This window comes from Apaloderma vittatum, unplaced genomic scaffold, assembly GCF_000703405.1.
Source record: "Apaloderma vittatum isolate BGI_N311 unplaced genomic scaffold, ASM70340v1 scaffold10646, whole genome shotgun sequence".
NCBI classification, from domain to species: Eukaryota; Metazoa; Chordata; class Aves; order Trogoniformes; family Trogonidae; genus Apaloderma; species Apaloderma vittatum.
The window spans coordinates 1-22031 of NW_009723357.1; the positions used below are offsets into that span (position 1 = coordinate 1).

The 22031-nt window shown below is 37.9% G+C and overlaps 1 protein-coding gene across 1 annotated transcript in view; it reads left to right on the top strand.

Moving 5' to 3' along the window:
• Positions 1-2166: 2166 nt before the first annotated feature.
• LOC104275967 (ras-associated and pleckstrin homology domains-containing protein 1-like) overlaps positions 2167-22031 on the top strand; it is a gene marked incomplete at both ends in the record, with an annotated part of 28104 nt that continues 8239 nt past the window's right edge. Inside the window, 5 exons of the mRNA XM_009872085.1 lie at positions 2167-2272; positions 3089-3606; positions 12276-12295; positions 13849-13909; positions 19296-19370. Coding sequence (XP_009870387.1) covers positions 2167-2272; positions 3089-3606; positions 12276-12295; positions 13849-13909; positions 19296-19370 — 780 coding nt within the window. The remainder of the gene's footprint in view (positions 2273-3088; positions 3607-12275; positions 12296-13848; positions 13910-19295; positions 19371-22031) is intronic.

Below are 22031 nucleotides of genomic sequence, written 5' to 3' on the forward strand. Positions count from 1 at the left end.
CCCTGAGGGCACAGTTAACAGCTGATTAACGCCAGCTGATTGACCTTGTTTTGATTGACCAAGTCCCCGACGCTCAGGGTGGCTCCGCCCACGCTCTCTCGGGTGCCCGCCCCCAAGCTGCCGGTGCTGGCCCAGGCCTGGTCGCTGTAGCCGGCTTAAAAAAAGCCCTCAAAAGAGCTTTTTGTCAGCCTTTTTTTAGCTTAAGATTCCTTCCCCAGTGCAGTCTTACCTGCTCTGAAGCTGGTCTCCGCAGCAAATGAGTTGTGTCTCGATTCATTTGTCTGGAAAGTGATTGTGTCTTGATACAGCTATCCCAATAAAGTCCCAATAAAAGGGTGTGATTAGTGCTAATTACTTCCAAAGTGTATTATCCTAAGGTCTCAGCATTTGTTGCTATTTATCAGCTAGACTCTTAAGAGTGGCTTCTTTTCCTCTTAGGAGGAAAGGATTTTTGTCCCCAGGTTCCTTGAACTTTAATTTCCTTTTTAGATTTCCTAAATGTTTATTTTGGGGGGATTGAAAGTAAGACTCAGATTCCTTTCCAGATGGGGAAGTGCTTTTTAAAAGATTTATAATGTTAAGATGTCTGTGAGGTCATTTGAATTTGCTTTGCCCTCTTTCAGTGTTGGTCTAAAAGGCTTTATAAAATGCAGTCACAGTTTGCAGCATGCGTGAGTGGTGTTTGGCACTGGCGCGGAGTGCTTTAGTGTTTATCCTGCTCTGGGGTACAGGTTAAATGAAGGAAACCTTACCTCACCTCTCATCATCAGTCAGAACTAAGCTTTTGGTGCTGTTGCAATTTTCATCAGTTCTCCAAACTGCTAGTTTAGCATCATGATGTGTTATGCAGAACGTGCTCCAATAATAGTGAGAGTGTATCACGTGTGCTTCCAAGGATGTGAAATAGCTTCATAATAATTAAATTGAGTAAAATGCATTTTAGATGCTTTTAATCAGAATATATTAGTTTTACGGGAAATGTTTTTTAACAGTCTATGGGTTCAGTCTGAAGGAATGAGCCTGAACTTACCACTTCCGTCTCTGGTTTCATTGCTGCCTCTAGAGATAGAGAGATTTTTGTTATTGTTAATAGTAATAATAATAATTCAACTGTTCTGTGTGGGACAATATTCAAGCTCCATCAGAGGCAGTAGAGGTGAGGTTTTTTCCACGTGGTAGGAGACAAGGCTGAATGACTAGCTTTTCCTCATAAAGTGATGGAAATAAAAAGCTTAGGAGGTGTTAAACTTTATGTTGGAACTAGCAGGTGCTTTATTTCAGACAAGCATATCTTCAGGAAAGCTTTATTATTACAAGCATTGCTTAAATTGAAGCCTTTTGCAGGCCTGTTGTGCCTCAGTGTGACAGCAAGAGCTGGATTCCCCGTGTAACACTTGTCACTCCAGGGGCAGCAGGTCCAGACCCTGTCATTTACCACTTGGGTCACCAGCTGGATCACAGTGCCCTGTTCCTTGCTCCTTACAAAAATGCTGGAATTTATTAAAATATTTTGCTCATATTAGCCTTCCATAACATAACAAGTCAATGTATTGGGTAGAAAGATGATGGTTTTTTTAACTACTTGTGTTAGTTTTGCTAAAAAAAATTATCCTACATAAACTGTCTGGGATTTTCTTTCACAATTTAACATTTTTCAAGGGAAAAGCTGCTTGTGTTTTAGCCAGTTTAAAATCCCTTTTCATAGAATTCATTGAATGCTTTTGTGTGCTAATGCCATGATTATGCTTGTAAGTTAATGATGCATTTCTTAGAGAGAATGTCAGAGTTTGAATTTATTTAGATACTTGTGCAATTTGCTGCAGAGATTTTATTACAGGTAAGCCAACTGTCTGTGTTTCAGAATGAGCTAGGATCTAGCACCATTTAAAAATGCATTTGGAATACGCTTTTGTCCTTTTGATTCCAAAAAAACCCCTACATGTTTAAAATATTTTCTCCTTTGAATATTGGAAGCTAAATATTTTTTGGTATGGTGACATCTGTTTTCAGTCTAAAGCCCGAGAAATAGATTTTTATTTTTTTATATATCAGGGATTTTTGAAAAAATTCTCCTAAGAGAAAGTTAATTTTCATTTGTCTTGAAGATTTGCTTGTCTCATTACTTACCAAACTTTATTCTGCCCTATCTTTTTTCATAATTTTCAGAGTTTGGATACAGACAAGCCTGTGGCACCAGTGAAGAGATCACCTCTCCGTCAGGAAACCAATCTTGCCAACTTCTCATACCGCTTCTCCATGTACAATTTGAATGGTTTGTTGAATTGTTTACCCTCTCAAATATTAGTTTAGGGAAAAACCTGTTCCAGATACAGATCAGAACGTTGTAATCCGTAAGAGCATTTAATTACGTTTCTAGCTGAAGTGAGAATATGTTTGCTGAAAGCACGGAATTTTTGAGTATCCTAAAGCACTATCTTTTACAGCATCTAGTATCTGAGAATTGTAGTCTAGTGTCTGTACAGAAATACACATTCTGGGATCTGATCTCATGAAAGAATGAATTGATATGTATCATGGGACAGGATGCAGGAATATAGCTACAGAATGCTTTCATGTTAAACAAAAATCATGGTTTTCCTTGTCTTGAAATAGCTTCCCCTGCTCGTAATACAAGAAGCCTTAATTTAAAGGCTTGAGTATGTGTATAGTATTTTGTGGATTTGGTTTTTTTTAAAGCAGAGTTGCATACCTTGCATTGCTTTATCAGAAAATACTTTTAAAAGAAGTGTAGGTGTTTTTTCTCAACTGAAGCATGGTATTTTACAAATGTATTTTTAGATTCTGTTCAGAGGACAGCAGTTTAGACTTCTCATAGATTTCTTCTGTCAGCAAATTTATTTATTCTAAATAGTTTGTTGGGGTTTTTTTTTAATTGCTGTTAGACCACTCAAGAATAGTAGTGCAAATAAATTTCTGCTTAGCAAAGAGCAGAGATTTTACAATACAGATGGGAGAAGAGAATGGTTTCTTCTGCTCCTTTACCCTAAGTGTTAAATTTGGTTACACAAAGAGTTGCACGGACAAATGAAGTAACTCCGCATGTACTGAAAACTCTTGTTTGTTGCAGAAGCCCTGAATCAGGGGGAGACTGTGGATCTCGATGCCCTCATGGCTGATCTGTGTTCCATAGAGCAGGAGCTCAGCAGCATTGGGTCTCATTCAGCAAACAATGCTGCAGTGAAACGCGTTGCCACAGAATCCAAACCTCAGAAACCACCTGCTAGCCGACCTTCTACTAAGCACAGCAGCATGAAAGGATTATCCTCCTCATCTGGTAAGGTGACTAAACCATCACATGCCAATGTATCTTTGGATGACATCACTGCACAGTTAGAGAAGGCCTCGTTGAGCATGGATGAGGCAGCCCAACAATCTGTTGCAGAAGATCCCAAGCCAGTAGTTACTGCTCAGCACAGGAGGACAGCGTCTGCTGGCACAGTGAGCGATGCTGAGGTGCGCTCAATGAGTAACTCCTCCCGTTCCAGCATAACCTCTGCAGCTTCTAGCATGGACTCCTTGGATATCGATAAGGTGGCAAGACCTCAGGAGCTGGACTTGACATCACAAGGGCAACCGATCACTGAGGTATAGTGTCTTTAATTCGAGATTGTGAGTTGGTTTTGGCTTTTTTTTTTTTCCTTCAATCTCTCACTTTTTTCTTCTTTCCTTTTTTTTTCCCCTCCTCATGGTGACACTCCTAGCTAAACATCTGCAGTGCAGTGGAGTTGATTAAAGATTAAGATTGTTTTCGCATGGACTGCGCATGCTGTGGCTACTTTTTTCTTTGTTTTTGTTTCCATCTGGAAGGGATATTTTAAAGAGTTTGTACTTCCTTTTTTTTCTTACTTTTTTTTTCTTTCCAGGATTTTCCCCATCTCTTCCTCCTCTCAGTCCACTCATGGATTTTGATATTTTATAGTTAATATTTTTATTATAAGTAAATATCTTATATTGCTTTTAATTTAACTCTTGAGAAGTGCACAGCTGTGGAAAAAAGAAAGTACAACTGACAAGACTGCATTCTGTCACAGTACACTTAATACCTGAAACATATGGAGCAATTTGAGTGCTTATCTGGAGCTATACTATACCAGTAATTTGCTGCTATTTAATATTCTTATTTAATGTATGGCAGGGAGAAATCTTTGAAGCAATGCACAACACAAAAAAAAACCCATCTCAGCTGGGGCACAACAGTAGCAGATTTTGATTTGGGATTTTGGTGCCTCGGCATTGCTTCATCAGAGAGGAAACTTTTCAGTAAAAATACAGCCAGTTTTGGGAATGTTGTAAGTGCTGGTGACTTGTGTGAAGAAATGGGGAAATTATTCTGGTGAGTTTATAGACCTCAAACCAGATGCTGTCTTAGAAGTATTCTCTGGAAGAGAAATCTGGCCTGTTTAAAAGTCAGTTGTACTCATATGCATGTTCTCTTTTACGGGAGAAAACTGGAACAAGCTGAGTTTATCGTAATCAATAATTAACAATAATGTGAGTGAGCTTTGCTGCAAGCATGCCTCTGCCCATCTGCAGCAAAAGTTCATCTGATTTAAAGAGTGAATGATGCAGGCTTGTCAGTCTAATGATCAACTCATCAAGGTCACACTTAGATTTAAATCTTTATTTGAAACAGTGAGAAATGAATGAGTGACAATTTAGTTGAACTAGCTTTGGTGTTTAGTGTGTTTTTATTGGAGATTTGTATTGAGTGAAGCAAAACAGAGGTAGAAATGTGTCCTTGGCATTATTGCTGTAGGCCTAAGTTTTAGAGCCACTCTATCACAATCATTGATTATATTGTTAGATTTTGTCAATTACTTTCTTTCTGTTGTATGACAAGGCTTATTTTTGGTTTTGTTGACTGCTGACTGCTATTCATGCTGTTATATTTTACTTTGGTTTCATATAGAAAGTTAAACGATACTGCATATTTGTTTCTCCTTAGGCTAAAAAGATGATTCATGAATTAATCGCTTCGGTAACTTGGATAGCACAAGAAAAACTGAATTTTACATTTCTTAATTTTAAAAAATGCAGCATGTTTTCTGCAGTTGAGTTTGCAGGTTTCCCTGTAGATCGCAGCGTCTCTTACTTCAGGAGTGGTATGCATGAGACATCAGTATAAAATTGCCCTTCTTGTCTCCAAGATTTTTCAGTTCTTCCAATGATTTGAGTAATCAGCAAGCCACCTGCTGCATACAAGTAACTTGATGTTGGTGGATCAAGAGACAGAGGTTAAGAAGTTCCCTTGTCTTTGTAGGAAGCTAATCTGTATTGCTTCAAGTTGTTGCAGTTGCCTTCTCGGTTCCTTTATGAGCTCTTGGGCACTGACTGCAAGGCTCAATCACCTCCTAAAGCTTTCCTCAAAGACATGAGAGCTGCCTTTGTAAAGCCGATGATTGCTTCTCCTAAGAATGTGGCTATTGTTTCCCTGCACAGATAAGCTGATAAGAATGATTCCTTTGTAGGAGGTAACCAGAAAGCATTGGTGATTTGAGAGCCAAATTCTGCTCTCCTCTTGAGAGCCGAAATCTCTACACTCATTAGCAGCGTTGCTTTGTTTTTGCTGTATCTCTTCTTTTTAATTTCAGTAGCCAGTGGAGAGTGTTCAGCTCCGAGATATTTTCCCCAGATTTACAGAACTGATATCTGACTATTACGTATTAAAACTGTTATGTGATGGGATGGGACTTTTTACTGTGAAGCAACTTTTTTTTTTTCCATCACTGGGAAAATGACATTTGTTTTGAGCTTGTGACAGATTCAGTGTTTTTTAAATGACAACTTTATAAAGGGGACAGAAACCCGACGATTCTTCGGTGGAATCATTGGTTACCAACAAAGGAGTTTATTTCCTTTTCTCATTCATTTAGTACCTGAAAACGACTGTTGATGAATTTTCATGGTTAGGCTCTCAACCGACTGAGGAAGTAACCTTTGAAGGAGATCTAGTGCCTGTGTAGGAAAAATCCCCAATTTTTCATGCAGAAAGTAGGAGAGGTTATTACTTCATGGCTATAGCAGATTTGTTTTGAGAATTGTTATTCTTACATAGTGCTTCAAGTTAGCTCTTTTCTTTTTGCGTATCTTCCTTGAGGCTGTCTGTAGTTGAGCTGACCTTTAGAATTTTTCTTTGCCACTGTGGCTCTTATGAAAGAGGTCAGTGACTTGGCAGCTCTGCCCTTTTGACCGAACATTTCTGTCCTTTCTAGACAGTATAGGTACTTTTAAAAACTGATCCTTTCTTCCTCAACTTAATGTTCTGCTCTTTCTCATGTAATTCCAATAAAGTTAAGAAAAACTGGAAGGCTATTCTGATAGAAGGAAATGCTTGTCTGAAAATGAAATTAAGTTTTGCAGTTGTTAACTTCGGAATTCTATCTTAAAAATCTGCTGTGTATGTAAGAGCTCTTTAACCTGGAAGTGTAGGGAAATCCTATAAAAGAACTGCCATGCACTGGGCCACTGAAGATGTGTTCGGTCTAGTATACTTTCTGACTGATAAATGACGGTAGGTTTTTGGAATGAGGCTGCAATTCCACAACCACCAAAAACGGGAGGATATGACGTCCCTGTCCTCTCATCCATCCTTCTCCAAAGCTATTCACACTGTCTCATCTCCCTTGTCCCAGCTTTGGCACTTAACCGGTACTTCATACACCAAAACTTAGCGTTTTGTTCTGGGGCTCATTCTGCATTATTTGGGTGAATTGCACAGGCTCAGAGGGATCTGATTTGTGCTGGTGTTCATTCATTGGGGAAATTGTAGCCAAGAACTGGAGGATGGAAGGGAAAGCAGGAATATACCCATTGGTGGTAATGGATTCTTCATGGGTATTTTTTGCCTGAGCAGCTGGACAGGCATGTTGGTGTCATTGGCTTCAGCTCTGTAGTCTGCACTGTAGGAACTTCCTGGGGTTGAAGCTATGTGAGCATCATGACAGATCATAGCTGGCCTGGTCCTACTGGCTAGGACTGTTGTTGTTCTCAATCTGAATTTACCTCTCTGCCACTTCCAGGAGAGTTGACTGGAATTCCCTGGGTTTTCTAAAATCATGGTTTTATTAGTTATCATCATGATCTGTTTAATTTTCTTCTTTTCATAACAATTCTTAACACTCTATCTTTGGACACTGTGAACAGCAGTGTCTTCAAAGACATTCTTCAAAGATGTTCTGGTCTTCAGTCTTCTCTAAGCATTGCTGAATAAGAAAAGTTATTTCCATCACACCAACCCTCAGTGATTTTTGCTAAATTGAAATTTGTGTTTCACAAAATTATTTCCCAAATCCTTACTTGAACAGTGTTCTTCCTTAAATTGGTAGGTTACATTTTGTCTTCTCTGCTTTTAGTTGTGTAATAAGTGCCATACACTTTAAATCGTGGTTTCTGCATGTGAGATACCTTACTTGAATGTCAACTGAATGAGTGTTGTGATAATATGAGTTAAAGACAGGGAAAGGGCTGACTGTATGACTAACTTGTCCCTTTCACCCGCCCATATTATGTTTTGCCTTTTGTCTTTGGTTCCTCTGCCAGCAAGAAATTGTCAATATTTTTAGTGAGCTGTGCTAGGGCAATAGGAGAAGAAAGCAGTGAGGAGAGAATAGAGAACTGTTGATTGTGCTGATGTAGCTGGTTCTATCTGATCAGTGAAAGGGTCCATTCATGGACAGTCATTGTTACTGTCCTGCATATACTCAGTGAAGAGGTTACAGATAAGTTTCAAGTCAGCCATCTGGTCTGGCACAGAGCAGCGGCACCCCCTCTCTCCCAACATTATGGAGTTCTTTATGTCTGTAACCCAGTTTGCACAGCTGAGAGATTCTTCATAGGAAGATAATGCATAATTTAGCAGTTGGTGAAGCTACATGATTTTTTTTTTTTTAGCTTAAATTCATTGTGGTTTTAGGCTTGATGTATAAGAGGTGAAAAATTTGTTACAGGGGACTGCCAGTGCATTAAAACTACAGGTTATTTGCTTCACTTGGTGGAGAAGATGACAGTATAGAGTAAATGTTAATATTTCTTTCAGGGAAAGGCAACTTTGGGGGTATGACAATAATGGTTGTAATGTAAGCTCAGCACACATAGGCATATCTGGATTGGCTAATAACTCCTGCAGGATAAAGTGGAAAACTTGAAATGGGCATAAGGAAAGACTAAGTCTGTGTTCCATAGCAATTATGCCTTGGTTCTTGTATGAACATGTTGTCACTAAAATAATACTTGCTATGCGGTAGCATAACGCAGAAGCTTTTCTGCCCATTAAAGGTTATTGCAGATCATGTGTTATGTGTGATTACGAAATGTTATGTTGTTTGAAAATGCAGTTAACTGTTTCTGCATGCAGAGAAATCAACCTATGATATATACAATCTCTGGGAGGCAGCAGTGTCTTAAATTAGAGTTGGATTGCTGAACCTCACATATTACTTGTAGGTGATTTGAAGAAGAGTTGTTAAGAGCTACTTTAGCTCTTGGAGGAGCAGAGCATCATTGGCGCTTCTATTTTGGGAACTGAGGGTTTGAGTAGTTTTCCTTATGTTCCGTGCTTTGTGTGGTTAGCAAATGCAAAGGATGTAGTCTCTTAATTAATGACAGTAGTCACAGATATGCAACAAACAAGGCATGACAGACATTTGTTTTGTGTTTCTTACAAAGACTCACAAAAAGAATTAAATTTCATTTGCTGCCAGTTCTATTATGTCCTTAGTTTTGTACACAAAGTGTATCTGGAGTGTTTCCAGTTATCCTTTTCCTAAGCTGAAAATAGTCAATGGAAAGACTTAATTTGAAACATGGTTAGTTCATCTCTTCCTCTCTTTTTCTTTTTCCAATTATTAGTCACAAACTGTTTTTTAATAAGTCAACAGTAGAGGAAAATTTTGCAGATATATCATCTTGAATCATTACTTCGGCTTCTGAATTTGTTGGCATAGGAAGTGTGAGCCGTCCAGTTTTCAAATGTTTGTGAAAGATGTGTAAAATCACTCTTCACTTGCCAGAGTTTTTGGAGGCTTTCATGACATCCTCTGAGATAAACAGAAAATATGAATTCTAAACAATACTTATGTATTTTATCATGAAGTTTATATATGACAGTAAAACAGTTTATGGCATATGATGCACTAGAACCCAAAGATTACTAATACATTCAATACCAGCAAAACTAGCACCCAAACTTTTTTTTCACATTATATTTAGAGAAACTGCAAAGTGATGGGAAGGAGTGTTCTTTTGGTAAGAATTTTGTGTCGGAATCAAAGGAAAACATTCTAAACGGTTGTTGCTGCACATGCATGGAATGATAGGTTTTAAAAATTGGGATATAGAGATTTAAAATAAGCAAAAGGGAAATGAGAACATAAACATGATCCTTGTTTTGGTAAATCTTGATTCTTTGATAAGTGTATCAAATTTATTTCATAGTCATGAATTTAAAATTTACTCTGTGGCTTTTTTCTACATAGGAGGTCATTAATTAAAGTGGAACAGCAACCATGAAGCATGTAAGAATATATTTGTCTTCTGAGATTGCCTGTCAACTTTACCTCACACTAAAGAGTGAGCTTAAACTTGCTCAGGAAGGAACAGCAAAATGGTCAGTGTGATACATTGTTTGACACAGCTGGCTGACAAAGCTGGTAGCAACTCAAAAAATTACAATTTTGATATATTTTCGTGCTTTAAGTATGAACACTAAAGGCATTGTCTATTCCTAAATTGCATTCTTTCTGGTCGTTCTATGATGTTGGAGCCCTTTGTGGACCAGCAACTGAATGACTTGAACTCTGCTATCCAAAATACAGTTATCTGCAGTTAAAACAGCTTACTCAGAGACTTTTTTGATGGCCACAGCTGTACACTATCAGAATTTGCTTGCAGTGTGCTTGGCCTTTATTCCATTGTGTCTTGTGGAGATACCAGACACATGATGGTTTCTGTTCTCCAGTTGTTCTGACTTTTCAAGATGAAGGCACACAGTTCAAGGTTCATCAGCCTTCGCTTTTCAGTTGCAGTAGACTCTTGCTGATTACAAGAAAAGAATGTGAGCTGGTGGCAGTGGTAGTTAGCTGAGCTGGTACCCTCTTAATATGGTTACACTTCTGTATGTGTAGGTACCTGTGCTGTTTTGATTAGTAATGCTAACAGTAGAACAGCTGCTTTTGCTGATGGACTCTGTCTGCAGTCCAGTGACTTTTTATTCTTTTAGCTTCCCCTTGTGCCTCTTTATATATATTGATCAGAGAAGTTGCTAGCCTCAGTTGCCAAACACAGTTTGAAATGAGTGCTGTGTAAATAACTACGTTTTGAAATAAATCTCACTGCTTTCATGCCAATTCCACAGCACTTTAGAAGGATACTTGTGATTATGATGGGATTTGTTGAGAAAGAGATTGTGTCATTGGTACAGACAAGCTAAGAAAATGTTTGCTCGGAGGTTGGAGCTCTTACTAAATCCATCTGCAAGAGAAAAATACCATAGATCAGTGACCAAGTAAATCTAGGTACATACCTCTCGGAAGAAGCAGTCATAGACCAAGCTGATAGACCTGAGTTGAGAGATTAGAATTCTTGCCTTATAATGTTAACTAGTTTTGTCAGAAGCAGTACAGGGAGTTGTATGCTTCAGTTGCAGTTTCCAGCAAAGATACTGCTCTAGAAGTTGGAATTAATCAAGGGCGCTTTTAAACCACCAAATTTCTTTGTAGATACATACGAGTCCACTTAAAAGCAAGACAAATTCCTTTACTTTTTCTGCAACATCTAATTAGATTACAGAAGATAAATAGTACATCTGTAGGAAATTAGCAACAGATTACTTGTTTTTCGTTACTAAAGGTTGCCAAAAAACAAATTTGGAACAGATGACAAAAATTACGAGCACAGCAGCTGATTGTGGAACATTGAACTCTTAAGAGGAGAGAAGAATCTATGCAGTTTTCTTCAGTTGCATATACTTCTAATTTATAGGATGAAAACTAGGGTTTGTGAGATTTGTAACGGAGATTTTAAAAATGACTCTTCATGTTCTGAAGAAACAACTGAGAACAGGCCTTTTAGCTGTGTCAGTTTCACACCTGCTGGTTAGTGTGTACTCTTCTATAGCATTAAAGTTGTCTGCAAATACAAAAAGTCTTAGTTTTTAGTTAACTGTATTTACAGCCTTGGTTACAGTTTCCTATGTTGGACACTTACTGGGCTCATGTTTGTAGAAGTTATTCAGAGTTTTAGATCAGCCGTATCAGTGGTTTGCTTTATGAATGCGGGTTGATTTTTTTTTTTTCATATGGCTTATCTGCTTTTAACCAAAAGGCTAGATTTGTGACTTTTAACTCCCCAGCTGTGTATACACATTCTCTTACAGTGATTGTTCTTTGGATGATTTGATGTCTGCAGTCACCTTTTTTAGGACTGATTTATAGTTTAGAAGTCAAGAAACATATAAGCAAATGTTATTTAACACAGATACTACTTAAAGTAAAAGGCAGCAGATTCAAACAAAACAAATTAAAACTATGTGCACTTTTAATCCTTAGGCTTCTTAGCTGCTTCAATGTCTTGTTTTCTGTGCTGCAGGTAGAGCCCTTCACAGGATGAAGTATCTGATACTGTTTCTCTAATTCAGTCACACATAAATTAGTCTTGCTAAAGTTGGGGTGATGGTTTGGTGGTTTTTTTTAATTTCTTTGAGTCTTCTGCTTAAAGCATTTGACAGCCATTTTCCATGAAATTATAGTCCATCTTATTTACTTTTTCTGGTTTTGTTTTGGTTTTTCTGGGGGGAAATGCCACTGCTTGAAACCTCTTCTGTGCAGGTGAACTTGTTCTGAGATTTCAGGTTTGGTTGATGCTACTGTTCAAGTGAGCAGTGTTGTGCCTTCTTGTAGTGGCACTAGTCTTTTGGCAGCTGCCTGCTGGTTTGGATCAACTTGTGATTTCCCTGAAAAATAGTTCTTCTGAGTTAATGTTTGTTGATTCACTGGACCCCGTGGTCAAAATCACTGCTGTCCACAAAAGAGATGTAAGAGCATGTGGTTGTGAGAAGGTCAGGACTGCCTTTTTCTTATGGCAGTTTAGTCTTAAATTTCTTAAAACCAGTAGTGAAACTACATTTGAACTGAAATGTTTACTAGCTTTTGCAATCCTTTCTGTCCTACTGTGTCCCAAGGAACTTGTTTTCAATAAGGAGGCACTGCAATCTGACATGGGAGGTGCATAGACTAGCTCACCTTGTGCACATCGTGCAGCATTTTCTTAATTTGAAATGTCTACAGACATTTTTCTTAAATTGCAGTGAATTTCTATACATTTACACTGTAACTGTCAAAATTGGCATGAAGTTATAAGTGTCCTTAGTAGTTAGATACTTGCTGTAAATTAATATTTATTTAATTTTTTAAAGTCCTGATTGTTTGAGGATTTTTTTTTTTTAAGTTGCCAAGTTGAGCATTTAGAGTTTGGAAATGCCAGTTGCCTGCAGTAAGATGGAGTTGCACAAGTCCCAGGAGGAGAGCTGGCCACTTGGCAGCACAGAGCTGATCCAGTAGATCCAGATTCTCACTTCTCATGTCTGACTCCAGTAAGCTCTGCAGCAGCCAGGCACTGCAGTTGGAAGAAGGCTGCTGTACACTCCCACCGTGGACTGAAGCGTTCTCAAACTTGGCCGATGTTTTTTTCAGTATTAGTAGTGTGTGGTCTAGTTGAAGGCCTAGACAGTGCTGTGGGAGAGAATGCACCCTTGAGGTTTATTTTCAGTTGTGACGCTCCGGACTTCTCTGAGGCTTCATGGACTACTATTTTAATTCAAAAAGTTTATGCTGCGACAAATTTGGTGAACTCCATGGGACTGCATGAGTTTCAACTGTAACTTTTACCAAAATGAACATGCCTGAAACAAATACTTCTGTGCTTTTGAAGGAAAAGGAGCAAGCATTGGATAGCACACTGGAAATCTTGGGCACTCTACTTTTGAGTAGCATAATATTGAATTTTTGATCCCTTAACAACTTCACACTAAGAAGCTTGTCACTACTGTGAGCACCTTGTCCTGAGCCACAAATGTGGTATTGGGGTTTTTCGTGGTTTTTTTACCCACTTACTAAGATTGTGGAAATACAGAAATACTTCCTTTTCATTTCTAGGTTACTTACAGTATGAAGGTGCAAAGTAGTGTGACCAACCAAAAATAAGATAAATCTCTACTAAATGGACATTCTTCTTATGTACTTAGTAATTGTCACCAGAGTGCATTACGTTATTTACTGGTATGGAGAAACTAACATGAGAAGCAGATAAGCTTGTATAAAGTGTCAGTATTTTGTTGTGTGGGTTTTTTGGTGGTGGTTTGTGTTTGTTTTTCCTCCCTATTTGTAGTGTTTTGAGAATTTAACTCGCAGTTTGTTGGCTTAGTGAGGAAGTGTTGTGCAAAGAGAACATTACCTGGGTTTATTTTCTGATTTGTTTCAAAGAGATAGAAACAGTGTGTTGTGTATGCCTGCAGATGTTTCACTGCAGTGCTTTTATCTGAGATTGACTGTTTCTCTTCTTACTGTGGTTGAAAACATACTTGCATCCTACTTCCTTCTCCCTTCCAGTAAGAGAGAGCCTGAATCTCCTCATTGATCACTTGTCCATAAGAAATCATGGTGAGGAACACTGCAACTTCTTAATCTAGTTTTGTTGCCTTTGCTTATATTAATTGTCATCACTGCTTCTTTCTTGCCTCTTTCGAGCAATAATAAAACCTTTCTTTCTCCTTCCTTCTCCCCTCTTCCCTTTTGCATCCCTCCCTCCCTACATTTTAACTGTTTCTGTGGGACATTCCATCAATCAGTCCAAGTATCCTATTAACTTGCCAGAAGAGGAAGCTGAATTGACTCCTGCAAGTTATTATGACATGTTTATGTGGCTTCTGTTTGTCAATAGTTGTGTCATTTTGCTGTCAACACAAAAAATCATGTTAGTGGCTCGTTTAGTTCATTAGTATCCCTGAAGTGCAGTAAAGGAACCGTATATCATTACAGTAAAGCTTTTATGTCATCTTTAAGTTGTTCATTGCCTATTTTCTAGTTATTATTTGGGCAAGGCTGTTTAAAATACATGTAAATGTTTTTTCTTAAAGCGATGATTGCTCTTGGCAGTTGTAGAGTCATAGAATCATTTGGGTTGGAAAAGACCTTTATGATAGCCAAGTCCAACTGTGTTCACCTAGCAATGCCAGGCCCTACCGCTAAACTGTCCCTAAGCACTTCACCTTCAAGGTCTTCCAAATACCTCCAGGGATCTCCACTGCTTGACAAGCCTTTTGCTGAAGAAATTTTTCTTAATATCCAATCTAAACCTCCCCTGGTGCAACTTCAGGCCATTTCCTCTGGTTCACTTAGGAGAAGCGACTGACCCTCACCTTGTACAAACTCCTTTCAGCTAGTTGTAGAGAGTGATAATGTCTCTACTGAGCTACCTTTTTTCCAGGCTCAACAACCCTCTTTGCAGAGGAAAGCAGAAATTTTTTTTAAATTATGAAAATCTAATTGTAAAAACCAATTTTGTTGTGTGCTCTTATACATTCTACATGAATACATGAACTCAAAGAGTTTGCAAAGAAGATTTCAGTTCTGCTTTATCAACTTTATCTCCCTTTGGGACAAAATTACAAAAACAATATTTAAACTTTTAGCTCTTGTTCTCTTTTGAAAATAGTGGATTCGAATTTTTTAAGATAGAGTCTACAGCATTCAGCTAATGTAGTTGAAACAACAGCTACAGGAGTTATCTTCTCAACAAAGTTTTGCAAGGTTATATTTCTCTATTGGACACTACTTACTCAGCTTCCCTCCTTTTATTTTTTTTTTCTTAAGGACAGAAGGAGATCTTTAAAAAAAGATTTTTAGATGGTTTCTCAACTGTCATTAAATTCAGAGTAGTGGCACAAGAGTGCCACCAGCTGGTTTAATTAATGTTAATGTTAGTGTTAAATTGTTAAAGCTTTGCAAGAAGTGTGGAGAGAGATTTATGTACAGAAGTCCTCGGTATCTTGTCACTGTCTTTTTTTGTTTTCTTCTTTTCCTCCCCATAATGCACATACCTTGGTAATATTTAACTGGAAAGGACTTCTTCTATTTAACATATTTAAGCTATTAGAACAATAAGATTAAATACCTTAGAAGATTGCCAGGTCATCTCTTTCTTACACTTTCCACCCAGTAATTGTTCAGTATTTGTAAGCTGATACTGTGAGTTTGGCACCTTTCATACTCTGTTGTACTGGTTTTAAACCCTACATGTAGGCATTCTGAGCCCTTACCTTAAAATTAGAAAAATCAGATAGAACTCTCTTAGTGATGAATCTTTCTAAATGTGTCACAATTAGTTTTGTACTAAATTTGTCATACATACTTCTGTACGAAGTGATAATCAGTGAATCAGTGTTTGATATGAATGTGATTGTCAAGGTTTTGCCACAATGTGCAAGTAGAATCAGAGGAATGAGCACGTTACCTGTGAACTGATGTCCTGCTACAGCTGCAAGATGGGCTCTACAGCCTGCATCTTTCAGGACCTAGACAGACAGGTAGTTTATCACCTCTTCTGAAAGGATCTTTACTACGTAAAATCCACCCATCAGTTACTGCCTGCAAAAAGTAATTCTAATATGCTCATTAATTCAGTGTTAGTTTAGAAATCATTTCTTTTTTTCCTTTTTAACTCTTTTTCATCCTAAGACCTTGGAACCTCAAGAATTAAAACAACCCCCTGGACTTTTCATAAGGGAACTGCCAAGAATAATGGGGCAGGAAATCTTGAGCTTTCAGCCCTGTAGATGATTACTTGTAATTTAGTATATTGCAACCATTTATATTCTGAAAATCTGAAAGGTATTTTAATTTTTCTGGTAGTCCATCTATTCTATCATGTTTAGAAAACTTGTTTTGTAGAGTTGAAGATGGGTATAAAATTGTTTCAGATTGAAGTCTTTCCTTTAAAATAGTTAAACACTTTAAAACTGGGAATTGTGAAAGAGTAACACGTTGTTCTAAACTGAAATTCAGTTATTTTCTTTCTTTAATGGTTTGTGCAGGTCAAATACTTAATGTTATGTGTGCATAGTTGTTGTTTAGCCAAGCTATAATTCCTAGAGTTTGGGCTTTCATATTGCCTTGATATTTATGCTCGTTCTAAATTCTGGGTATCTATAGTAATGCAGAATATGTTATGCAGTAGGAAGGAGCTGTGCACAAAAGGTGTTTGGCAAAGAACTGTTGCCTTCCCGTTTCTAGGCATGTCTCTCCAGCTCAGATTCACATATGGACGTTTTATCACTCTGTTATTTCACATTTTACTGACCAACACCTGTTTCCATGAAAGAGCATCATTCTTAATTTCCAGAAAACTTTCCTGTGGCTATCTGTTTTCATATTTTGCTGCGGGTCAGGCAAGCTGTATTAGCAAAGTGCCCAGCGGTTATTTTGTATGAAAATTTCCGTTTCCAGACAGTGTAAGACTTCCTTAGAGGAGAACAGATCCACTGTACTTAAATGCAAGATGGCAATAAGCACAAGGACCGATGATAGGAAGAAGGTTAAATGATCTGCCTTGAGCTTCTCTGTAGGAGAAATTCTCTCCAGCAAATAGTATTTCCTCTCAGGAGGGGTTCAGCATCCCTCTTCATCCTCACACTATTGTTGACTGATATGCTAAGGAGAGAATGTGGCTAGAGTCTAAGGAAGAGGCAAGAACTACAAATGTACGTGGTAACATTCTTTCTGTTGCAGTGCTCTGTTCACCACGAAAAAGTGATCCATGTTAACTGGAGTCCATGATGTTTGATGAGAACTCTGTCAAGAAACTCTTAAAGAGAGTTTCCTTGAACTTGTCTTTGTGTTTTTTATGTATCTTTTTGAGCTTTGAATTGAGCCAACCAACTTATTCTAGAAGTTCTGTAGTAATATGTTGCAATGAGACCATTCTAAGCTGACTTTGTGAAATTAGAGCTTCTGTGTAGGAAAGGACACAATTCAGAGTAAAAATGTACTTAGCGGAAATCATAAAAAGAGGATCAGTCTGCCTTCAAGTTATGCAAAGCTGTGTTATTCACCATCTATGTTAGCATTGCCTCGGGCTTGCTCAGGCTGAGTAAATGAACTGTTCTTTAAATGATAGTCTTTCTTAAGTATCATTGAAGTTGCTAAAAGTCCTGCATATGTAGAAAATGCAGAAGGTGTTAGTTCATTGGTCCCGAATGATATGATTGTGTATGTCAGGAAGTCTAATCTGAGAATTCTATAGGACTACAAGCAATGCACGAAACCTTATAATTATACCAGATCCTGCATCACAAAGCCCTCATCAGTGTGTGCTTGAGGTGTGAAAAATTTGTCACTAGGCAGCACTGCTGTGCTTCTAAAACATGATGTAGACACAGACGGTAGTTAACCTGCAGGCAGAAAGATCTGCATTCAGTCTGTAACAGTACTGTCGAGGGTTAGGGCTCAAAGGCAAAAGGTCAAACTGAGTCCTCCTTGGACACTGGCCATTGAAGAAGAGACCTTAACCCCGTGATCCCTCAGTTTTATATTGAATATGACGTATATGGAATGGAATGCTCTTGTTGGTCACCTAGCCTGCCTCTTCTGCACTGGAGGTGCAAACTTTTACTTCTTTGTGACCCCTTTTACTTCCTGGCACTCTCAGTGTGTGGCACACAAGATCCAGCAGTGGCTTTGGTCACTATAGGATCAAGTACTGGCAAGAGCCTTTCTGCATCCCAGTCCCTGGCAGTAACTGTAAACATCAGGCATTATCGCTTCCAGTAGCAGGCACTATCTGCAAAAGCATGCTGTTACCTTCAGAAACTGCAGTCTCTTAGAAGAGACTGAGCTGAAAAGTAAAAATCAGTGAAAAGAAATTGTCTGTTTAGCTCAAACCAGGACAATAACCTTTGTTAGTGGCGAAATACCAGGTGGAGCTTGGACTGGAGCCTAGGTTTACTTCAAATGCTGTGTAGAATCTTTTCGGAGCTGTAGCTTTTAAAGCCTGCTCCGAGATCCTTAATTACTCACCTCAGCATGTGGTTAGTCACACGAAGTAAACTGCGCCTGCAGGAATTATATTCACCAAGCTATTTGATGTTGCACTGCATGAAGTTGTAGACATGGTCTCTTCATTTTCCTCAGGAGACGAGACTTTATTGTGGCTCAGAAGAGACAAGGATTCTGTGCTGCTCCCAATGAAACAAAAGTAGAGTAGTCTTCTCTGTTGTCATTCCTTGTTCTGCATAGAGTTGAGCCAATCTATACAAATAAGGCTGAGGTGGATGTAGTCACATGGGACAAAAGTTGCAGTACAGTGGTGGTGCACAGGAAGTATATTTAATGCTCCTGTTAAGTGCCATGGTATTAGCCTGATTTCCTTAGCAGACTTGTGACTGTGTGGTTCTGCAAATTCCCGTGGGCTGATGGTTGTGGCCCTCTGTAGCAGATGCTGGAGAAGATAATCACTCTGTTAACTGTCATTGCTTGGGTTTGCACCTTTTGAAAAATCCTTTTATACTGATTGCTACTGATTGTGCTTCCCCTTTTTAAACAGATTAAAATATATTTTCATCTGATTTCTCTTCCAAGAGCAAAGTGGGGATTTGCTTTTAACTTCTTGGATTATATAATTTGGACTGTACAAGAGAAGAGAAATTTATATCCTTAAAAAAAAAATAAGCAAAAATGATAAGCCAGGTTTGGATTGTTATTATGGTGACATCTTTTTTCTTTAAGTATGGAAGCAGCAGTCAGTGTAGAAAGCATGGAACCAGTTCCTTGTCTCCTGGACAACCAGTTTTTTAGTCGCTTTATGTTTGGGTAATGGGAGTAGAATGTTCAGTTTTAGAAGACTAGACAGGATTTTCAAAAGCGATGTAAGTGCATGCTTTCTTACTTTTGTAGTTCTAAATGTCTTTAAACATAAGTTGTCTCTTGCAGAAAAGAAACCAGTAGCAGGTAAGCAAAACTTTTCTTAATTCTATTGTGTGACATTTTGTATGGGGGAAGATTAAAATAGTGTGCTCTATTAGCACAACTGCTTTTATACTAGTGTGTTAGGCTTTTGTAGTATTTGGGAATATTTGTGTTTTTATGGGAGGGAAATAAAATGATGACAGGTGTGGTTTGGTTTTTTTTCTCCTTAAATTCTACTTTATCTTCTATAATCAAGACACTATAAAATTACTATACTGACTTCTTTTGATTTTATGTTCTTTCTCTTTCTTCCTGCACAAGCACTCCTATTTGGACAGGGAAACCTCCCTCCTTCTGAGAAACATTGCAGGAAAGCCTTCTCATTTGCTGACCAAGGTGATGCTTCTTCTTTCCACCTGTATGTGACTATTTCTATGTAGAAAAAAATGCTTTTTGTTTGTCCTGTGCTCCTCCCACCCGCCCTTTCCAGGAACTTGTGTGTTTACTTACATGATTTTCCTGATTTTTCCAAGGTACTTTTAAAGGCTGATTTTTATTATTTGTTTCTGCAGTTTTTTCAAATTGTTCAAGTTCTTTGCAAATACTTAATAGTCATGTCTACAGGTAAAATACCTTAGCTGAAAAGGAAATATACTGAGGTAGAAGTCTTTCGATTCCTATTCCCATTCACTAGTTTAAAAAAATAAAGATCACAACTGTGAAAAAGATGTGAGTATTCAGTACTGTTAAAAGGCAACACTATCTGTATTTAAGATAAATTGTAGTAAGTAATAGGATTTTATTTATTTACATTTTTAATGTCTTGATATCATATGGAGAGAATATCTTAGTAGACAAATTCTGATTATAAATTTATTTTCTTTACAGCAAAGAGGTCAGTAATGTGCTAGAGAGAGCATGAATTGTCATTAAGTTTGTTAATTAAATTTTCTATACATACTTCTTTTGAAACTAGAGTAGGAGGGATGGAGCAAGCTATACATCTCCTTGATGGAAAAAAAAAAGCTGGAATGAAGAACGTATAGCATCATGTTGTTGACAAAACTTCAAATGTTCCGTAGCTGAGATATCAAATATGTCTGATGTTACTACCTGCTGCAAATCACTCCTTGAAACCTCAGGCAAACCTGCAGTGACAAAATTGTGGCATTACTAAGATTGGAAAAGACTTCTAAGTTCATCTAGTCCAACCATCATCCAAACGTACCTTGACAACTTTCAAAATGATAAGGATAATGTTTGCTGGACATAAGTACTGCTTTTTCTGAAATAACGTTCTTCTCAAAATGTTCAGCATGCAACAGATTTTCAGGCTGTTTTGTAGAGGTGTATATGCAGCCAAAACCAAGCAATTTTCTGCTCCTATGATTGATATTCTTAAAATTGAAGTTCATGCTTCCTTCCTTCCCTCTCTGCAAGTTGCTTGTAACTGCAACTGCAACAAAGCAAACAGCCACCAAACCAGCAAACCTTACTTGATTACAAATAGATTAACCACGGCTGTGGCTGAAACAGAAACCATGATTTTGTCTTTCATCTCCATGTGTTTTTATATCCTCCCTTCTGGATATTTTTATGTGGGATGAGTGTTGGTTACCATATGGAACTTCAATAAGAAAGATTCGTAATATCTTAAGTCAGTTGTATCATATGACCATTGACTGTCTCATATCAGTGATTCAAACAGACTTCTGAAGTTAAATACTTGGATTTATAAATCTTTGTCTTGGCTTATTAGACTTTGTAGTCCTTTGAGTCAGATGCTTCTGGTGAGCTTGCTGATGGTTCTGAGGGTGATGTTTATTTTTACCTTGGTGTAGGACTGTCTCAAGACAGCTGTGCTCTCTTCTTCTGACTACTGATCACACAGTCCTGGTGCAGATGCTTACTGTTTCTTTTCTGACCTCCTGTGGAGAGAAATACCATTAGTAAAATACTGAAATGGAAGTCCACTTTGCTGCTTAGATCTTTTCAGTTTTCTCTTCCGTTAGATAAGCCCAAGTATGGGAGAAGCAGTCCCAAGAAATGGAGCTTTTCCTTGCAATTGTAGCAAGGTGTTAGATCAGTTAACTGTAGGGTCGTGTTGCAGCTGTATTCCGTGTGTCTGGTCTGTCAACTGTTTCTTATTGTTTCTTATATTCTTCCCCTTCTTTGATCTATCTACCTCCTAAATGAAGACTAGAGATGCTTTGAGGGAATGATAATACAGTATTGTCCTCTAACTGTCCCTAATTGTAAAAAAACTTGTCATGGACTCGATTCCTTTTACATTACAACCATGCTCAAACACAGTTTCTATCGCAGCATAGGGCAGATCTCAGCACAGAAAATGATCTATTCATTGTGGTGGTCTCTTCATTTTTAAATGTAATTCCTTGTGTTGTTCACACAGCATTCCCTTTGAAAACAGAAAGAAGTGAAAGCATGTCAAAGTAAGTTACTGAATATTGAAAATAAAGCAGTGTGCCTTTACTTTCAAATCTGCAAGATTGTTTCTCTGTGATGTTGAAAATAAGCCATCAAATAAATGCTGAAAACTAAGCTTATGGCTATGAAATAGAGAGCACATGCAGAAAATTTTAAGAGAGTATTCAGGTTCAAATATATCACCATTTAGGGTGGGAAAAGAGGAAATAAAAATGTAACGTGTTGGATTTTGAAGTTACCGTTTCTTCTACCATTCTTATGTATGTGAAGCTGAAAATCCCTTCAGGAAGCCAGATGATGGTGATTTAATGCTGTAATGCTTCAGAAATGGATGTCAGCATCTGGAGAAAAGGAATCATGTTATGCTGTCTCTTCCCAAATATCCAGTACTTCATTCTTCTTTTCTTATTGACTTAAAAGGCCTGCGTTCTTCTTATGAATGTTGATTTCACTGGTTTGTAGCTTTTGGTTATTACACGCTGTAATCCCTTGCAACCTTTGAATAAATCAGTTGTGAAGTCAGCTTCATGCATCTTAAGCGAATCTGATTCAGTAAGCTTCTTGAATGAAGCATCGGTTTGAGATTTTTTTTAATGCAGTTTAAAAATA